This window comes from Callithrix jacchus, chromosome 2 (assembly GCF_049354715.1).
Source record: "Callithrix jacchus isolate 240 chromosome 2, calJac240_pri, whole genome shotgun sequence".
In the NCBI taxonomy this organism is placed as follows: domain Eukaryota; kingdom Metazoa; phylum Chordata; class Mammalia; order Primates; family Cebidae; genus Callithrix; species Callithrix jacchus.
In genome coordinates, this window is record NC_133503.1 from 37,922,585 (window position 1) to 37,948,075 (window position 25,491).

Below are 25,491 nucleotides of genomic sequence, written 5' to 3' on the forward strand. Positions count from 1 at the left end.
TAATTTTTTGTATTTTTAGTAGAGACGGGGTTTCACCATGTTGACCAGGATGGTCTCGATCTCTTGACCTTGTGATCCACACCGCAACCTCTGCCTCCTGGGTTCAGGCAATTCTCCTGCCTCAGCCTCCTGAGTAGCTGGGATTACAGGCACGTGCCACCATACCCAGCTAATTTTTTGTATTTTTAGTAGAGACGGGGTTTCACCAAGTTGACCAGGATGGTCTCGATCTCTTGACCTTGTGATACACACGCCTTGGCCTCCCAAAGTGCTGGGATTACAGGCGAGACACTGCGCCAGGCCACCTTTTTTTTTTGAGATGGAGTTTCGCTCTTGTTGCCCAGTCTGGAGTGCAATGGCGCGATCCCGGCTCACTGCAACCTCTGCCTCCTGAGTTCAAGCAAATCTCCTGTCTCAGCCTCCTGAGTAGCGTAGCTGGGATTACAGGCATCTGCCACCATGCCTGGCTAATTTTGTATTTTTTACTAGAGACGGGGTTTCTCCATGTTGGCCAGGCTGGTCTCAAACTCCCGACCTCAGGTGATCCGCCTGCCTTGGCCTCCCAAAGTGCTGAGATTACAGGCGTTGAGCCATCACGCCCGGCTGAGATGGAGTTTTACTCTGTCATACAGGCTGGAGTGCAGTGGTGCGATCTCAGCTCCCCACAACCTCTGCCTCCCATGTTCAAGCAATTGTCGTGCCTCAACCTTCTAAGTAGATGGGACTACAGGTGCCACCTGCCACCATGCCTGGCTGATTTTTGTAGTTTTAGTAGAGATCATGTTGGCCAGGCTGGTCTCAAACTTCTGTCTTCAGGTGATCTGTCCACCTTAGCCTCCCAAAGTGCTGAGATTATAGGAATAATCCACCACTCCCCCAGCCAAGGTTCCATGAGTTTTGACAATTGTATGAACTTGTATAACCTCCAAACAAAACAATATACAGAACATTTTCCTTACCCCAGAACATTTCTTTAATGGCTTTTTAAAAAATATATATATAAAGACAAGGTTTCACCATGTTGGTCAGGCTGGTCTTGAACTCCCGACCTCAGGTGATCTGCCCCCGCCTTGGCCTCCAAAGTGCTTGGATTACAGGTGTGAGCCACCACGCCTGGCTGGTTTTTTTTTTTAAAAGACTCATGCAGGCAGAATAATACTGAGAATGGGGTCTCATTATGTTGCCTAGACTGGCTTCCAACTCCTGGGCACAGGTGATCCTCCCACCTCAGTCTCCTGAGTGGCTGGGACTACATGCACATGCCACTGTGCCTGGTCTCTGATCGATTCCTTTCCTGACAAATCATCTCCCCAAAGTCACTTCCTGAGTTTACACAACAAAAATTAGTTTTTTCTGTTTTTGAAGTTCATATAAATGGAATCATACAGCCCATATTGTTTTCCTTTTGCTTATCATTCTGAGATCTACCCATGTTGTTGAGTGTATCAATAGTTTGTCCTGTTGTTGGTGTTAAGCAGTGTTCCATTGTTTGAATGTGTCATAATGTGTTATTCCATCCTCCTGTGGAAGGATATTTGGGCTTTCTCCAGTTTTGGACTATATACAAAAAGACTGCTATAAATATTTGTGTATAAGTCTTTTTGGAGACATATATTTTCATTTTTCTTGCTTACCAAAGAGTAGAATTGTGGGGTGATATGGTAGATCCAAGTTTAACTTAATAAGAAATAACCAAACAATTCTCCAACTGGTTATACCATTTTACACTCCCACTTGCAATTTATGAGAGTTCCAATTGCTGTACATCTTTGTCACCACTTATGGCTGTCAACGTTTATTATTTTAGCCATTCTACTGGGTGTGAAATGGTATCTCATCATGATTTCTTTTTATGTATTTATTTATTTATTTTATTTTTTTGAGACGGAGTTTCGCTCTTGTTACCCAGGCTGGAGTGCAATGGTGCGATCTCAGCTCACCACAGCCTCTGCCTCCTGGGTTCAGGCAATTCTCCTCCCTCAGCCTCCTGAGTAGCTGGGACTACAGGTACACGCCACCATGCCCAGCTAATTTTTTTTGTATTTTTAGTAGAGACGGGGTTTCACCATGTTGACCAGGATGGTCTCGATCTCTTGACCTTGTGATCCACCCGCCTCAGCCTCCCAAAGTGCTGGGATTACAGGTGTGAGCCACCGCGCCCGGCCTATTTTTTATTTTTTTAAGAGATGGGGTCTCACTATGTTGCCCAGGCTGGAGTGCAGTGGCTATTCACAGGCGCAATCCCATGACTGATCAGCATGGGAGCTTTGACCTGCTCTGTTTCCGAACTGGGCCGGTTCACCCCTCCTTAGGTAACCTGGTGGTCCCCTGCTCCCAGGAGGTCACCATATTGATGCCAAACTTAGTGTGGACACCCAATCGGCATAGCGCACTACAGCCCAGAACTCCTGGGCTCAGGCGATCCTCCCACCTCAGCCTCCCGAGTAGCTGGGACTACAGGCATGTGCCACCGTGCCTGGCTCATTGTGATTTTTTTTTTAAAGTCTAGTCAGTGGAAATAGTGGGTAGGAGAAGGAACAAAGAAATCTGTAATTGGTTGTGATCAATTAGTTGTTAACACCACACCATTCATACCAGTCTCTCATTGTGACTTTAACTTGCATTTCCTTTTTCTTTTCTGAGACAGGGTCTCACTCTGTCACCCAGGCTGAAATGCAATGGCACAATCTCTCGGCCTCCCAGGTTCAAGTGATTTTCCTGCCTCAGCCCCTGAAGTACCTGGGATTACAGGGGCATATCACCACACCTGGCTAATTTTTGTATTTTTTGTAGAGGCTGGGTTTCACTGCCCAGGCTGGTCTCGAACTCCTGAGGTCAAGTGATCCACCCAAAGTGTTGGGATTAAAGGTGTGAGTCACTGTACTCAGCCTAACTTGAATTTCCTTGAGGAAAAAAAAAACACAATAATCCACCAATTATCACAATTGACACAAGAAGAAAAAGAAAATCTAGCCGGGCGTGGTGGCTCATGCCTATAATCCCAGCACTTTGGGAGGCTGAGGCGGGTGGATCACGAGGTCAAGAGATCGAGACCATCCTGGTCAACAAGGTGAAACCCCGTCTCTACTAAAAATACAAAAATTAGCTGGGCATGGTGGTGCACGCCTGTAGTCCCAGACACTTGGGAGGCTGAGGCAGGAGAATTGCATGAACCCAGGAGGCGGAGGTTGCGGTGAGCCGAGATCATGCCATCGCACTCCAGTCTGGGTAACATCAGTGAAGCTCCGTTTCAAAAAAAAGAAAAGAAAATCTAAATAGTGCCATACTTTTTTTTTTTTTTTGAGACAGAGTCTTGCTCTGTCACCAGGCTGGACTGCAGAGGCGCAATCTCAGCTCACTGCAACCTCCGTCTCCTGGGTTCAAGCGATTCTTCTGCCTCAGCCTCCTGAGTAGCTGGAACCACAGGTGTATGCCACCACGCCTGGCTAATTTTTGTATTTTTAGTAGAGACGGGGTTTCACCATATTGGCCAGGATGGTCTCCATCTCTTGACTTCGTGATCCACCCACCTCAGCCTCCCAAAGTGCTGGGATTATAGGCATGAGCCACCACGTCCGGCCCATACCATTTTTTTTTTTTTTGAGATGGAATTTTGCTCTTGTTGCCCAGGCTGGAGTGCAGTGGCGCATCTCAGCTCTGCCTCCTGGGTTCAAGTGATTCTCCTGCCTCAGCCTCCTGAGCAGCTGAGATTACAGGCATCTGCCACCTCGCCCAGCTAATTTTTGTATTTTGTTTTTAGTAGAGACGGGGCTTCGCCATCTTGGTGAGGCTGATCTTGAACTCCTGACCTTGTGATCCACCCACCTCATCCTCCCAAAGTGCTGGGATTACAGGTGTGAGCCACCTCGGCTGGACTTAATTTTTGTATTTTTAGTAGAGATGGGGTTTTGTCATGTTGGCCAGGTAGATCTCGAACTCCTGACCTTGTGATCTGCCTGCCTCAGCCTCCCAAAGTGCTAGGATTATAGGTGTGAGCCACTGTGCCCGGCAACCTTTTTTTTTTTTTTGAGACTGAGTTTCGCTTTTGTTGCCCAGGCTGAAGTGCAATAGTGCAATCTTGGCTCACTGCAACCTCCACCTCCCGAGTTCAAGTGATTCTCCTGCTCCAGCCTCCCAAGTAGCTAGTATTGAAGGCATCCGCCACTACACTTGGCTAATTGTGTATTATTTTTAGTAGAGACAGGTTTCACCATGTAGGCCAGGCCTGTTTTGAACTCCTGACCTCAGTTGATCCGCCAGCCTCAGCCTCCCAAAGTGCTAGGATCATAGGCATGAGCCACCCTACCCAGCCCCATACTTCTTTTTTTTAAAAATGAATTTATTAGGCCGGGTGCGGTGGCTCAAGCCTGTAATCCCAGCACTTTGGGAGGCTGAGGCGGGTGGATCACGAGGTCAAGAGATCAAGACTATCCTGGTCAACATGGTGGAACCCCGTCTCCACTAAAAATACAAAAAATTAGCTGGGCATGGTGGCGTGTGCCTGTAATCCCAGCTACTCAGGATGCTGAGGCAGGAGAATTGCCTGAACCCAGGAGGCGGAGGTTGCAGTGAGCCAAGGTCGTGCCATTGCACTCCAGCCTGGGTAACAAGAGCGGAAACTCCGTCTCAAAAAAAAAAAAAAAAAAGAATTTATTATAAAATTCTTTCCTCAAAGAAAACTCCAAGGCCAGATAGCTACATTGGTGAATTCTAACTAATATTTATTTAAGAAAGAAAATAAAATAGCAATCCTATGCAAACTCTTTCAGAACACAGAGGAGACCACACTTCCCAATTATTTTATGAGATCAGCATAAACTTGATATAAAAATTTGGTAAAGATATTACAAAAAGGCTGGGCACGGTGGCTTACACCTATAATCCCAGCACTTTGGGAGGCCGAGGCGGGTGGATCACGAGGTCAAGAGATCGAGACCATCCTGGTCAACATGGTGAAACCTCGTCTCTAATAATAATACAAAAATTAGCTGGGCATGGTGGCGTGCGCCTGTAGTCCCAGCTACTCAGGAGGCTGAGGCAGGACAATTGTTTGAACCCAGAAGGCGGAGGTTGCGGTGAGCCGAGATCGCGCCATTGCACTCCAGCATGGGCCACAAGAGCGAAACTTCGTCTCAAAAAAAAAAAAAAAAAAAAAAAAAAAAAATTACAAAAAAAGAAAACTATATCCCATCTGTGAGTGGTGGCTCACACCTGTCTCTACTTAAAAACAAAAAAATTAGCCAGGCATGGTAGTGCACACCTATAGTCTCAGTTACTTGGGAGATTGAGGAAGAATTGCTTGAACCTGGAGGCAGAGATTGCAGTGAGCCAGATCCACTGTCCTCCAGGCTGGACAACAGAGGGAGAGTCCAAACAAACAACCAATATCCTTCATGAACACAGATGCAAAAATTGCATATCTGTTGATGCAGCAATTTCATTCCTAGGAGTTTATCCTAAATCACTCTGAGAGCTGCATAAAGATTAAGAGTCTGTTTATCAAGGAGAGTCCTATGGATTAAAAAAAAAAAAAAAAAAGACCGTTTCTACAAAAAATAATACATACAAATTAAACAGGCATGGTGGCTCCAGCTTGTAGTTCCAGCTACTCAGGGGGTTGACGTGGGAGGATCACTTGAGCCAGGAGTTGGGGGCTGATGTGTGCCACTGCAGTACAGCCTGAGAGGGAGAAAGGAACCCCATCTCAAGGAAAAAAAAAAAAGAAAAAGAAAAAAGGCTGGGCGCGGTGGCTCAAGCCTGTAATCCCAGCACTTTGGGAGGCCGAGGCGGGTGGATCACGAGGTCAAGAGATCAAGACTATCCTGGTCAACATGGTGGAACCCCGTCTCCACTAAAAATACAAAAAATTAGCTGGGCATGGTGTCACGTGCCTGTAATCCCAGCTACTCAGGAGGCTGAGGCAGGAGAATTGCCTGAACCCAGGAGGTGGAGGTTGCAGTGAGCTGAGATGGCGCCATTGCACTCCAGCCTGGGTAACAAGAGCGAGACTCCGTCTCAAAAAAAAAAAAAAAAAAAAGAAAAGAAAAGAAAAAAGATGAAATTCTGGATATCTAAGATATTTACCACAGCATTATTTTAATAGTAAAAAATGAGAGACAGGCAGGGTGCAGTGGCTCACGCCTGTAATCCCAGCACTTTGGGAGGTGGTGGCAGGCAGATCACCTGAGGTCGGGAGTTTGAGACCAGACTGACCAACATAGTAAAACCCCATGTCTACTAAAAAATACAAAAATTAGCAGGGCATGGTGGCAAGCACCTGTAATCCCAGCTACTCAGGAGGCTGATGCAAGAGAATCGCTTGAAACCACGGGGCAGAGGTGGCAGTAAGCCGAGACCATGCCACTGCACTCCAGCCTGCACAACAGAGTGAGACTGTCTCAAAAAAAAAAAAAAAAAAAAAAAAAGCCAAGGGCTGTGGCTCACGCCTGTAATCCCAGCACTTTGAGAGGCTGAGGCAGGCAGATCATGAGGTCAGGAGATTAAGACCATCCTGGCTAACATGGTGAAACTCCATCTCTAATTTTTTTTTTTTTTTTTAGATGGAGTTTCGCTGTTGTTACCCAGGATTGAGTGCAATGGCACGATCTCGGCTCACCGCAATCTCCGCCTCCTGGGTTCAGGCAATTCTCCTGCCTCAGCCTCCTGCGTAGCTGGGATTACAGGCACGCGCCACCATGCCCAGCTAATTTTTTGTATTTTTAGTAGAGATGGGGTTTCACCATGTTGACCAGGATGGTCTCGATCTCTTGACCTCGTGATCCACCCACCTCGGCCTCCCAAAGTGCCGGGATTACAGGCGTGAGCCACTGCGCCTGGCCCTGTATTCCTTTTTTTAAAGACAGGATCTTGCTCTGTCACCCCAGCTGGGGCGCAGTGGCATCATCACAGCTCACCGCAGTTTCGACCACCGAGGCTCAAGCTATCCTCCCACCTCAGCCTCCCAAGTGGCTGGGACCACAGGTGTGCGCTACCATGCTTGGCTAATTTTTACAATCTTCTATAGAGATGAGTTCCCACTATGTTGCCCAGGCTGGTGTGGAACTCCTGAGCTCAAGTGATCTTCCCAGCTCAATCTCCCAAAGTACTGAGATTACAGGTGTGTCCAGCAGCTTTTCTAATACAAAAGTTATTGTTGAGAATAAATAAATAAAAATCTCTGCAGTAGATGTTTTTGTACCCCTCCCATCACATTTCTTAGGAAGAAAATATCTGGGACTGTGGAATGTTCCACTTTACCCCCAGCCTCAACCGTACCCACCTGCAGCACTGGATACAATTTTCTCTCACTGGGTGCACGTTGGTTCTGCCCTAATGGTCCAACCTTCTTAGTAGATGAGGCAGTATGAGCTTTGCCGCTCACCTACTGTGTATGACTTTTGGCAAGATCCTTCCCTTAGTTGGGCTTCAGTTTTTTCTTCTCTATAAATTCAGGAGTAAAGTCTATTCTGAATGTAGCAGAAGGGAGACATTTAGAATTAGGGCCGGGCGCGGTGGCTCACGCCTGTAATCCCAGGACTTTGGGAGGCCGAGGCGGGTGGATCACGAGGTCAAGAGATTGAGACCATCCTGGTCAACATTGTGAAACCCCGTCTCTACTAAAAACACAAAAAAATTAGCTGGGTATGGTGGTGTGTGCCTGTAATCCCAGCTACTCAGGAGGCTGAGGGAGAATTGCCTGAACCCAGGAGGCGGAGGTTGCGGTGAGCCGAGATGGCGCCATTGCACTCCAGTCTGGGTAACAAGAGCAAAACTCCGTCTCAAAAAAAAAAAAATAAGAATCAGAAAACGCCAGGGGTAGATTTCAGAATGTGGGCATTACCTTCCGGCAAAAAATTCCTTACTATTCTCCTGTGTAAGTAAGACAGGAGACAGTCTCCTGGACTGTAAGCACAGTCCAGCCGTCTTGGCTCCCTGTCTCACACCACTCATGGTGCAGGACTGGGCACAGAGTAGGTGCTCAGTAAATTAGCTTTTTGTCTCCATCTCCTAAAAAAACAACTCCACATATTCTAGGTTTGATTATAGTGGACCCTCCTGATAGCTATCTGGAGCACGAGGGTTTTTTGTTTGTTTTTTTCAAATGGAGTTTTCCTCTTGTCGCCCAGGCTGGAGTGCAATGGCATGATCTCGGCTCACTGCAACCTCTGCCTCCCGGGTTCAAGCGATTCTCCTGCGTCAGCCTCCCCAGTAGCTGGGTATACAGGCGCCCGCCTCTATACCTGGCTGATTTTTGTATTTTTTAGTACAGACAGGGTTTCACCATGTTGGCCAGGCTGGTCTCGAACTCCTGACTTTAGGTCATCCACCAGCCTCGGCCTCCGAAAGTTCTGGGATATAATCCCGGAATATAAACCCGGCGGGTTTTAACTATTGGGGCACACACTGTGATCTTTTTTTTCTGACGCAGCAGGTACAGCGCTTGCTTGTAACAATTCGCAATTCACTAAGCTGAGTAGGGTCTGGGCACCTCCCAGGCAGGCATGCCAGTGGCTGAGAAGAACACAACATTCAAATCTTCTCCATTTGGGGCTTTGGTCCGGAAGGCCAATCTTACTGCAACCCGCGCGGCACGTGGTGGGTGCCCGAGCTGTAGCCACGTGGCCTCTGGAAAGAGAGCTGTTAAGTCCCAGGACTTCAGAAGAGCTGTGTGACCTTGGCCAAGTCCCTTCTTCCTTTAGGAACGTTGCAGTGGGCCGAAGTGCCTCTTCCTGGGACTGGTACGGGGACGGTCGTGCGATCTGGACATTTGCCTTTTAATGTTTATTGATCTTTTGTGACAGGCGCGGGGGTTCCCCATCAGTAAGGAACCTAAGGGTCGCAGCGCGGGAGCCTGCAGAACCCGCGCTCTGGATCTCGCGATATCTCTTCACAGCGCTTCGCAGCGTCATCCCCTCCGCGGCCGTGGCGGTGGCGGTGGCGGTGGCGGTGGCGGTGGCCGCGGCGGCGGCGGCGGCAGCGCGTAGCTTACTCACAGGGGCGGCCCATATCCCTCCGCCGCCGGCGCGGCTCGGCCCTCCCTCCCCTGGCCCGCCAATCCCCGCGCCTCCCGACCTGCCCCTCGGCCAGGCCCACCCCGTGCTCCGGCGGCCCCACCCCGGCGGTGCCGCCCGCACGCCCGCGCGTCCCTCGGTCCACCTGCAGCAGGCAAGCAGGAAAGCAGGCAGGAAGGCAGGCAGTCCCTCTGGCTGTCCAACTGAGAGGCGCCGGCTGAGCCCGAGGTTTGGGCTTTTGCTTCCCGGCGGAGGGATCTGCGGCGGCTGAGGAGGCGGCGCTGATCCTGGGAGGAAGAAACAGCTACGGCGGCGGCGGCGGCGGCTGGGGCGGCAGCGAATAAAGGGGCCGCCGCCGGGTGATGCGGTGACCGCTGCGGCAGGCCTAGGAGCGGAGTGGGCCCCGGCCCTCAGCCAGTCCCGCCGGACCCGCTCTCCTGAACTCTCCATCTTCTCCGGCCGAGCGCGATCGCCGAGGCGGCCTCAGGCTCCCTAGCCCCTTCCCCGTCCCTTCCCCGCCCCCGTCCCCGCCCCGGGGGCCGCCGCCACCCGCCTCCCACCATGGCTCTGAAGAGAATCCACAAGGTAAGGGGCCGGAGGTAGGCTGCGGGGCTGGCGGACTGAGCAGGCTGTGGCCTGCACTGCCCGCCGTCGTCTCCGCCGGGCTCGCGGCCTCCTTGGATCCCCCTGCAGGTGCTGGCCCCGCGGGGAGGCCTCCATACCCCACTCCCAGTGATGGCGCCCGTGGAGGCCACGGCGCGCAGACCGCGCTTAGGCCGGAGGTGCTCTCGCGGCCTCAGCGTTGCTCCCCTTCTGCCCTTCCAGGCCCGCATGGTGTGGACTCCCAGGGCTTCTCTCCAGTCTGGGACTGCCGCTGCGCTTGAAGGCCATTGTCCAGCCAGGATGGCGGGGTTGGGTCCGTGAGGGGCGCTGGGGCGTTGGGCGGCCCCTTCGACAGAGGTCGAAAGGGCTTCTCGTCCCATTCCTGTTCCCTCCTCCCGTATCTGCCCTAGCTCCCTCCATAAAACCGCCTGAGCTCGGGCAGGCAGAGGAAGCCGTTTTGCCTGATCCACAAGTATCTCTTGAGTTGTTCACTCACCTCTTGGGTGGCAGCACACATCGGTCCATCCTGCTTGTCCAGAAACTGTTAAGAGTTGGAAGTTCAGAAAGAAAAAACAAACAAAAACCGTGACTTATGCGGGAGGAGGGAAGTAGAGGGAGAATCATTTTGTTTCTTGAGGTTGCTATATGTAGTTAGAAACTAACACTTCCGTTTTGCAGGATTGGATCTAATAGAAAAGCTGTACATTGGCAAAGGTAGAGGAAGAAACCTGAACATTGAAAATCACCAGATAAAGTACACGAAAGTTCCTTTCACAGTCTCTTCGCAAAATGGACTTAACGCTGTATTGGGTGATATGTTTAGGAAGACTCTTAATTGGAAAAGGGTTTTACTAGATTTTGTATCAAAAAGGATTTCTCTGCTCTTTAAAGCAAAGGATTATTTAGTTATCGATAAGGAGGTTTTCCTAATAATACACCTAGCGTATAAGCTTGGCTTGAAATTTAGTTTTTTAACCCTCTCTTAGTGCTAATGTTGTGGATTTTTTCTTAGAAGTAGGGAGGCACCACTGTTCATTTCTGTTTGATGTTTCACTTGGCTACTCAGATTGGCTATATTAAACCAATAACTGTTTTTTTCTTTAGTACATCTTTTTCCTTTTTGTGGAGAACGGGATCTTGCTGTGTGGCCCAGGCTGGTGTCAAGCCTCTCACCTCTGCCTCCCTAAGTGTTGGGATTATAGGCATCAGCCACAGCACATGGCCTGTACCTGTAGCTACTTAGTGAGAAGTAGGTACTGGGATTATCTATTCTGAATGATGGAATGGGGATGCAAGAAGAAGAGAACCAGTTTTCACCTTGCCTAAAACTAAGTCAGAATACAGATTGATGATTTAAACACCCTAATTTAGCAGTTGGTCCTCATTTCATTTTTGATCAAAGACTTTTAGTGTGGAATCAGTTCCATTGCTTACTATAATTAGGTTAGCTCCTTACCAACTTCTTTCTTTGATTTCTAACAAAAAGGGCAGATTTTAGGCAATAAATGTTGTACTAAAATGAAATGGTATTAAAAGAAACTTGAACCTTAAGCAAAGATTTCTTTTTTAAGACGAAGTCTCGCTCTTGTTTCTCAGGCTGGAGTGCAATGGTGCAATCTCGGCTCACTGCAACCTCTGCTTCCTGGCTTCAAGAGATTCTCCCGTCTCAGCCTCCTGAGTAGCAGGGATTACAGGTGCCTGCCACCACGCCTGGCTAATTTTTGTATTTTTAGTAGAGATGAGGTTTCACCGTGTTGGCCAGGCTGGTCTTGAACTCCTGACCTCAGGTGATCTGCCCATGTTGGCCTCCCAGAGTGCTGAGATTACAGGCTTGAGCCACTGTGCTGGCCAAAGATTTCTTAAAGAGCCATTTAAGGGATGGGAGCACACTGAGAAATAGTCATCCAAATAAAATATATACATAGGTATTTTTAAGGCTTTTAGGACTTGCGAGGTTCTTATAGAATCTAATTGGGAAGTTATCAAATACCTGTAGAAGATTGTGCTCTTATTTTAAAACCTGAGAGAGGAGTAAGTGGGGATAATGTGTGAAAATTTACGGATAAAGAAATGTAGCCTTTAATTTCTACATTGATTTATGTGTGTAATGGACTTCTTCAGAGAGGGGATTAGCACTTCGGCACAAAACATACATTTTAATCTAGTAATACTTGCCCTCATAATATGGTTTCTAATTAGTTGCTACATGTTTTCTAGACTAAATTTTCTCTAAAATATTCGTTCATAAGATCTTTTTAATAAAATCAAGTTTAGAAATAATTTGAACCTTTTTTTTTTTTGGGACGGAGTTTCAGTCTTATCACCCAGCCTAGAGTGCAATGGTGCTGTCTTAACTCATTGCAACCTCTGCCTCCTGAGTTTAAGTGATTCTCCTGCCTCAGCCGCCTGAGTAGCTGGGATTACAGGCACACATCACCACCCCTGACTAATTTTTTTTTTTTTTTTTTAAGACAGGGTTTCGCCACGTTGGCCAGGCTGCTCTTGAACTCCTGACCTCAGATAATCCGCCTGCCTTGACCTCCCAAATTATTGGGGTTACAGGCATGAGCCACTGTGTCCGGCTGAGATCAGTTCTATCTTCAGTCTGAGTAATGTAGGAATCCCCACTGCTTGGCTTCTGTAATTGATCTTGGTCTTGAACCTTCCCAGTTATCATTTCCTGAAAAAATAATTCTTTGCTGTGTCTGGGTTCTAATAAAATTTTTCTAAGAAAAAATACATTTGACAGGTGACATCTTCAAGAATTCAGTATTTTTTGACAGAGGTACACTATTCATGTCTGTGAATTTGGCAGTCTTTAAAATGCCATGTCTTTTTGGAAAAAGCTTTTGATGGACTTTATTTATTATTATTTATCTTTTTGAGACGGAGTTTTGTGCTTGTCGCTCAAGCTGGAGTGCAGTGGCACTATGTTGGCTCACTGCAACCTCTGCCTCCTGGGTTCAAGTGATTCTCCTGCCTCAGCCTCCTGAGTAGCTGGGATTATAGGTGCCCACCACCATGCCTGGCTAATTTTTATACTTTTAGTAGAGACAGGGTTTTGCCATGTTGTCCAGGCTGGTCTTGAACTCCTGACGTTAGGTGATTCAGCCACCTTGGCCTCCCAAAGTGCTGGGATTACAGGCATGAGCTGCCGCGCCTGGCCAGTGGACTTTTATTTTGATACACGTCTTTAGGTCCCCTGACCTATGCTATAAGCAGAGAGCATAGCAAAGAGAGTCATTATGAACATTCTTTGTAGTTCTGGGCAGGGATTGGGATCCTTTGGGATTGTTTGTGTCTACACCACATGGCCCCACCCTGCTATGTTTTGAGGTTTTCTGCTGACTTTTTAGGTCTTAAGCTTTGATTTTGATGCTTTGAGTGCCTGCCTCTAGCAGCACCACCCCCAGCCCTTTTCCAGTTGGCTGCATCTCATCTGTTGTGGGCTAAGAAACCAGATCACAGAGCTTATTAAAATTGTGACTAAAATAAGATCCAGTAGGCTCTTGACTGAGAGGGCTTCATGTGCTCTGTGAACTGTGTGGTTTCCTTGGCTGATCGGAGACCTTTTTGACTTGCTTCCTGTTTTTCTTCTTTACTTTTGCTATACAGATGTAGGAGGCTTTTTTGGAGCTCTTAGAGTACTGTAATATTGAAGTATTTGGTTAATTTCTCTATTTTGAGGAAGGATAAAAGGCTAAATATCTTGATTCTTTGAGGAGCTAAAGACTGACTAGAGTTGGATGCTAAAAACTTTTTTCTTGGGCCAGGCGTGGTGGCTCAGGCCTGTAATCTCAGCACTTTGGGAAGCTGAGGTGGGCAGTTCACAAGGTCAGGAGTTTGAGATCAGCCTGACCAGTATGGTGAAACCCCGTCTCTATTAAAAATACAAAAGGGGCTGGGCGGGGTGGGTCACAAGGTCAAAAGATCGAGACCATCCTGGTCAACATGGTGAAACCCCGTCTCTACTAAAAATACAAAAAATTAGCTGGGCACTGTGGCGCGTGCCTGTAATCCCAGCTATTCAGGAGGCTGAGGCAGGAGAATTGCCTGAACCCAGGAGGCGGAGGTTGCGGGGAACCGAGATCGCACCATTGCACTCCAGCCTGGGTAACAAGAGCGAAACTCCATCTCAAAATAAATAAATAAATAAATAAATAAATAAAAATACAAAAGAATTAGCTGGGCATGGTGGCGCATGCCTGTAATCCCAGCTACTTGGGAGGCTGAGGCAGGAGAATTGCTTGAACCCTAGGGGTGAAGGTTGCAGTGAGCTGAGATCGAGCCACTGCACTCCAGCCTGGACAACAGAGCCAGACTGTCTCCAAAAAAAAAAAAAAAAAAACCAAGAACAACTTCTTTCTTAACAGTAGTAGTGCATTATACATTTTAATGGTGTCCTACTAGTTACAGATTGCATTTGGTGTATATTACTTTCAAACAAAGTAATGCCAGGATTATTACTTGATCTATTCTATTTCTGTGATAGAGTTTATTTTTTTTATTTTTTTTTTTGAGATGGAGTCTCGCTTAGGCTGGAGTGCAGTGCTGTGATCTTGGCTCACTGCATCCTCTGCCTCCGGGGTCAATCAGTTCTCCTGCCTCAGCCTCCCAAGTAGCTGGGATTACAGTTGCCTACTGCTGCGCCTGGCCAATGTTTGTATTTTTAGTAGAGATGGGATTTAACCATGTTGGCCAGGCTGGTCTTGAGCCCTTGACCTCAGGTGATCTGCCCGCATAGGCCTCCCAAAGTGCTGGGATTACAGGTGTGAGCCACTGAGTGTGATAGAGAATTTTATGGCAGTTTTTTTTTTTTTTGAGATGAGTCTTGCTCTGTTGCTCAGGCTGGAGTGCAGTGGCGTGATCTCAGCTCACTGCAACCTCCCCTTCCTGGGTTCGAGCAGTTCTGCCTCTCAAGTAGCTGGGATTACAGGCACCCACCACCACACCTGGCTAATTTTTGTATTTTTAGTAGAGGCAGAGTTTCACCATGTTGGCCAAGCTGGTCTTGAACTCCTGACCTCAGGCCATCTGCCCACCTTGGCCTCCTAAAGTTCTGGGATTACAGGCATGAGCCACAACGCCTCCCCAAGGTCTCACTCTTTCGACCAGGCTAGCTTCTTTTAAGACCTCCCAAGACAAAGTTCTCAATGAAATAAAGGTTTCAGGTCAGGCACAGTGGGTCATGACGCTGGTAATCTCAGCACTTTGGGATACCCAGGTGGGCAGATCTCTTGAGCGCAGGAGTTCAAGACCAGTTGGAGCAACATGGAAAAACCTGGTCTCTACAAAAAGAGCGGTGGGGCATGCCTATTATAGTCCCTGCTAGGTGGGAAGCTGAGGTGGGAGGATCTCTGGAGCCTGGGAGGTAGAGGCTATTGTGAGCTGTGAGCTGTGATCAAGTAACCACATTCCAGCCTATGCAGCAGAGCGAGACCCTGTCTAAAAAAAAAATTAAAAAATTTAAACTCTGATGGCTATAAAAGCCAAGTGCATACCAAAGGGAGCTAGAAAATCCATGTGTTATCAGATGAAGGCAGCTGTTTTCCAGCCCCCTGCAAATGTTGATGTTGCCAAAATCTATGGGCCCAGTGTTGCCATGTCTTCCATTCAAAAAAAAAAAAAGCCACAAAACCAGATTTTTTTGGCAACTGATTCAAATTGAAAAAAACCCAAAATATACTTTTTTGGTTGATACCTGTTTAATATGTGGATTAAAGCAACAAGGGATTGGGGTTCATTAAGTAATCAGCAGTGTAAAAATATTAAGTCATTTAAGGATTTCTTTTTTTTTTTTTTTGAGGTGGAGTCTTGCCCTGTCGCCCAGGCTGGAGTTAGTGGCATATCTCAGCTTACTGTATCCTCCATCTCCTGGATTTAAGCGATTCTCCTAACTCAGCCTCCTGAGTAGCTGGGATTACAAGCTTCTGCCACTATCCCAGCTGATTTTTTTGTATCTTTAGGAGAGACGGGCTTTCATCATGTTGGCCAGGCTGGTCTTGAACTCCTGACCTCAGGTGATACACCCACCTCAGCCTCCCAAAGCGCTGTGAGCTGCTGTACTGGCTGATTAAGTAGGTTTTTTTTTTTTGAGTCAGAGTCTTGTTCTGTCGCCAGGTGCCAGGCTGGAGTGCAATCTCTGCAGTCTCTGCCTCCTCGGTTCAAACAGTTTTCCCATCTCAGCCTCCCAAGTAGCTGGGACTACAGGCGCACACCACCACGCCCAGCTAATTTTTGTGTTTTTTTTTTTTTTTCTTGAGATGGAGTTTCACTTTTGTTACCCCAGGCTGGAGTGCAATGGCGTGATCTCGGCTCACTGCAACCTCTGCCTCTTGGGTTCAAACAATTCTCCTGCCTCAGCCTCCCAAGTAGCTGGGACTACAGGCATGCGCCACCATGCCCAGCTAGTTTTTGTATTTTTAGTCAAGGCAGGGTTTCACCATGTTGATCAGGATGGTCTCGATCTCTTGACCTCATGATCTACCCGTCTCAGCCTCCCAAACTGCTGGGATTACAGGCGTGAGCCACCGTGCCTGGCCAAGTAGTTTTTAAATATAATTCTAATTAACTTGCTAAGTTTTGTATGGTTTTTGTGTGAGGTCTTGGGAAGGCCAGTTTCGTAAATACATTGATCCCCTAGAAGTTTATATATTATTCTTCCATTAGGATCTGTTTCATGTTTTGAGTTTTTCTGTAGACTGACAATATGCTTTGAAAATGTCTGAAATTGGGAAGTTAACAAAGCATGGTCTTAAAGAAAGTACTTATAACGCTGAACAGTACTGTATTTTAAAAAATCGCTTAGGCTGGGTGCAATGGCTCATGCCTGTAATCCCAGCACTTCAGGAGGCTGAGGAGGGCCGAACACCTGAGGTTAGGAGTTCGAAACCAGCCTGGCCAACGTGTGAAACCCTGTCTCTACTAAAAATACAAAAATTAGCCAGGCGTGATGACACTCCCCTGTAATCTCGGCTACTTAGCAGGCTGAGGCAGGAGAATCGCTTGAACTCAGGAGGCAGAAGTTGCAGTGAGCCAAGATCCTGCCACTGTACTCCAGCCTGGGTGACAGAACCAGACTCTGTCTCAAAAAAAAAAATTTGTTGCTTAAAAATACTGTACTAGAGGTATGGTACCATATATTAGATTAATATTATAGGTAAGGACTGATTAAATTCCTGTTAAAATGATGAAATGAATTAGCAGGTAGTCCTGTAGAGTACTGAAAACTCTAATAAATGGTTGTCTGAATGTAGCTATTTAAATTAGTTCTTTTTTTTTTTTTGAGATGGAGTTTCACTCTTGTTGCCCAGGATGGAGTATAATGGCGTGATCAGGTTCAAGTGATTCTCCTTTCTCAGCCTCTCAAGTAGCTGGGATTATAGGCATTTGCCACCTTGTCTGACTAATTTTGTATTTTTAGTAGATATGGAGTTTCTCCATGTTGGTCAGGCTGGTCTTGAACTCCTGACCTCAGGTGATCTGCCCGCCTAGGCCTCCCAAAGTGCTGGGATTACAGGTGTGAGGCACTGCACCCAGCCTATTTAAATTAGTTCTATCTTGGATAGCAGGCATACCTTCTTTCTCCGAAAGGTGAACTTCTACACATCATTTCTGGTAAATATTTTTTTTCTCACTAGAAAAGTATTCTTTGTTTTACAAAAGATATTGAATCAAGGCACTTTCTTTGGCTCTACTAGGTTGCTATTTAAATGTAATTCAAACAGCTGTCATTGGGGATAACTGCTTTTTTTTTTTTTTTTTTTTGAGATGGAATCTCACTCTGTTACCTAGGCTGAAGTCCAGTGGCTCAATCTCGGCTCACTGCAACCTCTGCCTCCCAGTTCAAGTGATTCTCCTGCCTCAGCCTCCTGAGTAGCTAGAATGCCACCATGCCTGGCTAATTTTTGTGTTTTTATTAGAGATGTGGTTGTCCAGGCTGGTCTCGAATTCCTGACCTCATGATCTGCATGCTTTAGCCTCCCAAAGTGCTGGGATTACAGGTGTGAGGAACTGCGCCTAGCTGAGGATAATTGTTAATACATCTTGGTTTCCTTTGAAGTCTCCCAGCATATGTTACTATACTGGTGACTGACAGGGAAGAGGTTTTGGCAAGGTCCAATTCTATATATTTCTGCTAAAGTATACCAGGCAGTTCCTAGGATAGGAGTACCTGATTCATGCCTCATGCTACCTGGAACCTTTGCAGCCTCATCCAAGAAATGCAGGAATACACTTGTTTTGTCTGTAGAAATAAAGTTTTGATGGTTAGATTACCAGGCAAACCTTTAAAATCATGTTAAACTATAACAGAGGGACATAAATAGTATTTGTTCTTCTGTCTGCAGAGTCAAGTGAGATTTCAGGTAATAGAATCATAAAATGTTAGCACTGCAGCACATCTCAGGGCTGCTGTCTGGAAAGGCCATGTGACCTACTAGATAAGACTAGGTCTGAATTGAGAACCTGGATTTCTTGACTATATCCAGTGTATTTTCTGGCAAGCCATGTGTTATTCTTACATAACTGTTAGGTATGTTAATCCAGAGGATGCAGCCTTTTTTCTTTTGTTTAAACAGTTGGATATTTAAACTATGTCCTGGAACCTGAAGATCTTTCTCAGCTTCCCTTTATATGGTTGGCAAGTTTGCTCATGAGTCCTCTTAAAACTGCAAATTTAGGCTCATGCCTGTAATCACTTTGGGGAGGCCAAGGTGGGAGGATTGCTTGAACCCAGTAGTTCAAGACCAGCTTGGTCCATAATGGGAGATCCTGTCTTTACAAAAGCAAAACAAAATTAGCTGGGCATGGTGATGTGTGTCTGTAGTCCTAGCTACTCAGGAGGATCACTCGAGCCTAGAAGGTCAAGGCTACAGTGAGCTGTGATGCACTCCAGCTGGGCAGCAGAGCCAGATCCTGTGTCAAAAACAAAAAAAACCCCACATGTAACAACAACTATGCAAATTTGGTGTTCTGTTCCCTGCCCCCCCCCACCCCTTTTGTTGTTGAAACAGTCTCGCTCTGTCACCCAGGCTGTAGTGCAGTGGTGCAATCTTGGCTCATTGCAACCTCCGCCTCCCAGGTTCAAGCAGTTCTCCTGCCTCAGCCTACCGAGTAGCTGGGACCATGTACATGCTACCATGCCCAGCTAATTTTTGTATTTTTAGTAAAGTTAGGGTTTCACTATGTTAGCCAGGCTGATCTTGAACTCCTGACCTCTAGTGATCACCTGCCTTGGCCTCCCAAAGTGTTGGGATTACAGGGGTGAGCCACTGCCCCCCGGCTTCTGTATATATCTTTCATCAGAGTCAGATGGATTTTTTTTTTTAAGTGAAAGCAAGTTATTAGGAAAGTAAAGGAATAAAGAATGGCTACTCCATAGGCACAGCAGCTTCAATATGGGTTTTTAATCTCTAAAAAGACTAAAAACCACTATCCTACCATCTTAAACATTATTTTAATCTCAGCAGATGGCCAGAGGACCTGTCCTGCAGAGAAAATAGAAATCTTTTTTTTTTTTGAGATGGAGTTTCGCTCTTGTTACCCAGGCTGGAGTGCATTGGTGCGATCTCGGCTCACTGCAACCTCCGCCTCCTGGGTTCAGGCAATTCTCCTCCCTCAGCCTCCTGAGTATCTGGGATTACAGGCACGCGCCACCATGCCCAGTTAATTTTTTTGTATTTTATTTATTTATATGTTTTTGAGACCAAGTTTCGCTTGTTACCCAGGCTGGAGTACAATGGCGTGATCTCGGCCCACTGCATCCTCCGTCTCCTGGGTTCAAGCAATTCTCCTACCTCAGCCTCCTGAGTAGCTGGGACTACAGGCTGCGCCACCATGCCCAGCTAATTTTTTGTATTTTTAGTAGAGATGGGGTTTCACCATGTTGCCAGGATGGTCTCGATCTCTTGACCTCGTGATCCACCCGCCTTGGCCTCCCAAAGTGCTGGGATTACAGGCGTGGGCCACCGTGCTTGGCCTCCATTCTATTTCTTTCTTTCTCTCTCCTCCCCTCCTTCTTACCCCTCCCCTCCCCTCACCTCTCTTCTCTCTAGTAATTGTCCTTGTTTTCTTATTTCCAGTCTCTTCTCCACTACCTCCTCTTAGCATCCAAACTTATCAAAGGTTTTCCCTCATTTAAAAAAAGAAAAAAACAGTAAAAGAACTTTTTTTTTTTTTTTTTGAGGTGGGGGTCTCACTCTGTTGCCCAGGCTGGAGTGCAGTAGTGCAATCTGGGCTCACTGCAACCTCTTCCTCCTCCTGGGTTCAGACGATTCTCCTGCCTCAGCCTTCTGAATAGCTGGGATTAGAGACACCCACCTAATCTTTGTATTTTTAGTAGAGTTGAGGTTTCACCATGTTGGGCAGGCTGATCTTGAACTCCTGACCTCAGGTAATCCACCTGCCTCAGCCTCTCAAAGTGCTATGATTATAGGCACGAGCCACCACACCCAGCCCTAAAATAACTTTTTGAACTTCCCTTCCCCCGTAAGAGCTACTTCCTTCCTCATCTTTATCCTTCCCATCTCTGACATTTCAGTGCCAGAATTCTTGAGAGAATAGTCTGTTCACTGTTCAGGAACTATTTAATAAGGTCACTAATGATTACTTAATTGCCACATTCAGTGGATACCTCAGTTTTTGTTTAACTTTCCTAACAACATGGTTTTCACTCATTTCCTTTGGCTTCTGATAAACTGCTTTCTTCTTCCTCATATTTGGTTTTCCCCAGCTTTATTAGAATGCTTATCAAAGTAATATTATTGATGGGGAATACAAGCAAAAGTGTATGAAATCATGCATACTTGTATTAAAATTGACAGCACTGGCCAGATATGGTGGCTCATGCCTGTAATTCCAGCACTTTGGGAGACTGAGGCAGGAGGATTACTTGAGCTCAGGAGTTCAAGACCAGCCTGGGCAATATGTCTCTACAAAAAATTAAACAAATGGGCTAGGTGCGGTGGCATGTGCCTGTAGTCCCAGCTACTCAAGATACCAAGGCGGGAGGATTGCTTGAGTCCAGGAGTTCGAATTGAGGCTGTGGTGAGCTGTGATCATGCCACTGCATTCCAGCCTGGGCCACAGAACGAGAGCCTGTGTCTTAAAAAAAAAGCACAAATTATCTCAGATAAATTATTATTATTTATTTTTTAATTTTTTTTTTTTTTGAGACAGAGTCTTACTCTGTCGCCCAGGCTGGATTGCAGTGGTGTGATCTCAGCTCACTGCAGCCATCGGGCTCAAACAGTTCTCTTGCCTCAGCCTCCCAAGAAAAGGAGCTGGAATTACAGGCATGTACCACCATGCCTGGCTAATTTTTGTATTTTTAGTATGTTTTACCATGTTGGCTAGGCGGGACTTGAATTCCTGGTCTCAAGTGATCCACCCACCTTAGCCTCCCAGAGTGCTGGGATTACAGGTGTGAGCCACCATGCCTGGCCTGATCTCAGATAAATTAATTAAAATATATAATCAAAATATGTCACAATATTAAATTATTAACTATCAAGATGAAACATCTGTCATTCTTTTTTTTCTTTAAAGCAACATGATTATAAAACATCTGTCATTCTTTGCTATAGAGTAACAGTTTTAAGAACAGTATTTTTCTTGTGTAATAAAAGCCATCTTCATCAGGTGCCCCTTTAAATGTCTTACTGTATATTGTTTTTGTTACAGTATAATATGAAAGTTGGTTTCAAGCAGATGCATTGTAGAGAAAGGAAGAATACAGACTGCATATTTTGCAATATTTAGGCAATTAGGTTGCTGCTGACATTAATTGTCCCATCATGGATAGGTCACCCTAATTTTTCTGAAAAATAGATGCCTGTCCTTTGCTCGTGTTTATTTTAAAATAATATGACTTCTTGGGCTTAAGAATCAAAGGACTCTTTTCCATTTAAAATGTCTTCCTCCTAGATATAAGTCAATAGGGAATGGGTTTACATACTAGAAATATTTAATAAGCTCCAATTAAATAACTTCTCAAAGAGACATTGAATTATAAGAAACACAGGATAGATCTGTGATGGTCAAATAGCCAATAATGCTGGAGACTAAATGCTTTTTATACCTTATAACACAGATGGAAAGTCAAATGTAGGCGCCATTTGCTTTCTAGTGTTCAAGTTTCTTGAGGCAAATTACTGCTTTAAAACTACAGAAATATGTAGTCTTTCTTAAATGTATTAAAAGTGATAAAATTGGCTGGGTGTGGTGGCTCATGCCTATAATCCCAGCCCTTTGGGAGGCCAAGGCAGGTGGATCACTTAGGTCAAGAGTTAGAGACCAGCTTTCCAACATGGTGAAACCCCGACTGTACTAAAAATACAAAAATCATCTGGTGTAGTGGTGGGTGCCTGTAAGTAATCTCAGCTACTCAGGAGGCTGAGGTAATAGAATTACTTGAACTCGGGAGGCGGAGGTTGCAGTGGGCCCAGATTGAGCCACTGCACTCCAACCTGGGCCGAAAGAGTGAGATTCTGTCTGAGAAAAGGAAAAAGAGGCTGGGTGCGGTGGCTCAAGCCTGTAATCCCAGCACTTTGGGAGGCCAAGGCGGGTGGATCACGTAAGGTCAGGAGTTTGATACCAGCCTGGCCAACAAGGTAAAACCCCATCTCTACTAAAAATACCCCCCCCCCAAAAAAAATCAGCCAAGTGTGGTGCCAGGCACCTGTAATCCCAGCTACTCAGGAGGCTGAGGCAGGAGTATTTCTTGAACCCGGGAGGCAGAGTTTGCAGTGAGCTGAGATTGCATCACTGCACTACACCCTGGGCAGCAAGAGTAAAACTATGTCTTTTCCTTTTTTTTAATTTAAAGATGGGATTTTACCATGATGGCCAGGCTGGTCTTGAACTCCTGACCTTAGGTGATCCACCCACCTCAGCCTCCCAAAGTGCTAGGATTACAGGTGTGAGCCACCGCGCCTGGCAAAACTATGTCTTGAAAAAAAAGAAAAAGAAAAACTATTGCTGTCTTTATTATTGTAATACATATTAACATCTCACGGGAAATGCTGCTGTAGTTGTAACACTTCTAGTTGATCCTTCCCAGAATCATGTTCTCTTGATCTTTCTTCAGTGCCTTTGCTTATACAGAGAATCTCTTCTTGCCCCACCCCCATCTCCTCCTAAATTCTTTATTCATACTTGGTGACTCAGCTGAAGTGGCTTCTCTAGGAAGCATGTGTGAGGCATACAGGCCATCAGAGTTCAACTGTAATATTGTTTTTAGTGTGTAGACATGATTGATTATTCCACCGTTTTTTTAGACTGAACTCTATTGGGGAAGTTATTGTCTTACTCTTTGTATTCCTAGTACCTAACACATGTGATTCAGTGTTTGCCAACAACGTTCAGTGAATGCCAATATCAAGTGGTGTGGCAAAAAAAAATAGTGGAATTTTGGAGCAGTTGTGGCCTTAGGTAAGTCACTTTGCAAATTTTCTTGAGTCTCAGTTTCCCTGTCTGTAGAATGGGAATTATACCCTGCAAGCTTGTGGGAAAGATTATAAAGAAGAGGGCTTAGCACTTGTGGACTACATAAAAGATAGTTTTGTTGTTATTTTTTACAAATGTGCTTGGCAGTTTTATTCACTCTACCCAAAATCTAGAAACAGCTCAAATATCCATTAGTAGCCGAATATATAAACAAAATGTAGAAAATGCATACACTGGAGCATTACCCACCAATAAAAAGGAAGAAATAGTGAAACACCTCTGCCACTTAGCAGTCTATTAGTCAACTCCAAGTTCGCCCTCCAATACTTGCCCTGCTTTGATTAAATAACTTCTGAAGTATGTATTTGAGCTGGTGAAGAACTGGACTCTCTGACCTTTGCAGTGAACAAAATGTTGGGTTTTGTCAATAGAGGGCACTAGAAGAACATAGCAGAGAGAAGGGGCTTCTTGGATTTGGACTTTTTTTTTTTTTTTTTTTTTAAGGTTTTTAAATATTGTTATGGTGTCCTGACTTGGTAATAATGTTGACCTACAGAATTGGTATAATCTCGAAATCTTAGGTGTCAGTGTTAAATATATGTTTCACATTTTACTTCATCATCACCCCAAGCAAAAAAAGAAAAGAAAAAACTCGAATGTGAAAAGAATGAAGTCTTTTATTTATTTATTTATTATTTTTTCTTCTGAGACAGTCTTGCTCTGTCACCAAGGCTGGAGTGCAATGGCACAATCTCCGGTCTTATAATATTTCTAAACTGAAAACGGGACTGAATCCCAGTATTCTTCAGCAAATTCAAAATACTGTCATCTTAGTATATTTTTAATACACGTGATATTTCTGTAGGTCTAGAATTGTGAAATCAGTTATCTTAAACATCTTATTATAGAAGTGTCTGCTGCTATCCTTTGAGCACTAACCCCGCCACCTGTAATGCATCATGCAATATAAGTGATAGAATTGTTTTGCCAACTTCTTAAGGGCTTATGTCAGGGAAAAACTTTGAAATTGGCTGGGTACAGTGGCTCATGTCTTTAATCCCAGTGCTTTGGGAGGCCTAGGTGGGAGATCAGCCTGAGTAATTCATCAAGACCTGGTCTGTACAAAAACAGCAAAAATTAGTCAGGTTCGGTAGCACACGCCTGTAGGCATAGCTATTAGAAAGACTGAGGTGGTTGGGGAGGATCTCTTGAGGTCCAGAGTTCAAGACTGCAGTGAGCTGTAATCTGCACTGCATTCCAGCCTAGGTGACAGAGCGAGACCTTGACTCAAAACCAAAGAAAACTTCAAATCAAAGTTGATTTTTACAAAAGCCTCCATGGTATGAGTTTTAGGTTTCTTTTTTTTTTTCTCTGAGATGGAGTTTTGCTCTTGTTGCCCAGGCTGGAGGGGAATGGCGTGATCTCGGCTCACTGAAACCCCCACCTCCTAGATTCAAGCAATTCTCCTGCCTCAGCCTCCCGAGTAGCTGGGATTACAGGCATGTACTGCCATGTCTGGCTAATTTTGTATTTTTAGCAGAGATGGGGTTTCTCCATGTTGGTCAGGCTTGTCTTGAACTCCCAACCTCAGGTGATCTGCCTGCCTCGGCTGCCCAAAGTCCTGGGATTACAGGTGTGAGCCACTGCGCCTGGCTTGAGTTTTAGATTTCTCAAAATAATAGCACACTAATAGAGTGAGTAATTTTCTTTAGAGTAAGTGTTTTCATATTTATACCATCTGTATTAGTTTATAAATTACCACAAACTGCGTGGCTTAAATTAACAGAGCTATATTATCTTACAGTTCTGGAGGCCAGCAGTCTAAAGTCAGTTTGTCTTCAGGTCCATACTGCCCCTGGATGCTCTATCGGAGAATCCTTCCTTGCCTCTTCGAACTTCAGTGGCTGTCAGCATTCCTTGGCTCCTTTACTTTGTGGCTACAACACTCCAGTATCTGCCTCCATCTTTGTATCACCTTCTCTGTCTGTGTCTTCTCTTTTGTCTCTTATATGGACACTTGTCATTAAACTTACCCATCCATGTAACCCAAAGGTGATTTTTTTTTTTTTGAGGTGGAGTCTTGCTCTGTCACCCAGGCTGGAGTGCAGTGGTCAATCTCGGCACACTGCAACCTCTGCTTCCTTGGTTCAATCGATTCTCCTGCCTCAGCCTCCCAAGTAGCTGGGATTACAGGCACCCACCACCATGCCTGGCTAATTTTTGTATTTTAGTGGAGACAGGGTTTCGCCATGTTGGCTGGGCTGGTCTCGGACTCCTGACCTCAGGTGATCCGCCCATCTCAGCCTCCCAAAGTACTGGGATTACAGGCATGAGCCACTGCTCCCGGCCAACCTAAAGATGATCTTGTCTAAAGATCTTTAATTTAATTACATCCCCAAAAGCCCTTCTTTCCAATTGAGGTAACATTCAC

General features: G+C 45.7%; 1 protein-coding gene across 3 annotated transcripts in view; it reads left to right on the plus strand.

The window, feature by feature from the left end:
* The first annotated feature begins 9,106 nt into the window (after window positions 1-9,106).
* The window catches only part of UBE2D2 (ubiquitin conjugating enzyme E2 D2), a 74,280-nt gene continuing 57,895 nt past the window's right edge, over window positions 9,107-25,491 (plus strand). For 2 of the 3 annotated variants that reach the window (XR_013531075.1, XM_035292163.3), the window contains exons 1-2: window positions 9,107-9,596; window positions 22,939-23,045. Coding sequence is in view for 2 of the 3 variants with exons in the window: in XM_035292163.3 (XP_035148054.1) it covers window positions 9,573-9,596; window positions 22,939-23,045 (131 nt within the window). In the remaining variant the exon portion in view is untranslated. The remainder of the gene's footprint in view (window positions 9,597-22,938; window positions 23,046-25,491) is intronic. The other variant, XM_002744231.7, reaches the window with a different exon arrangement.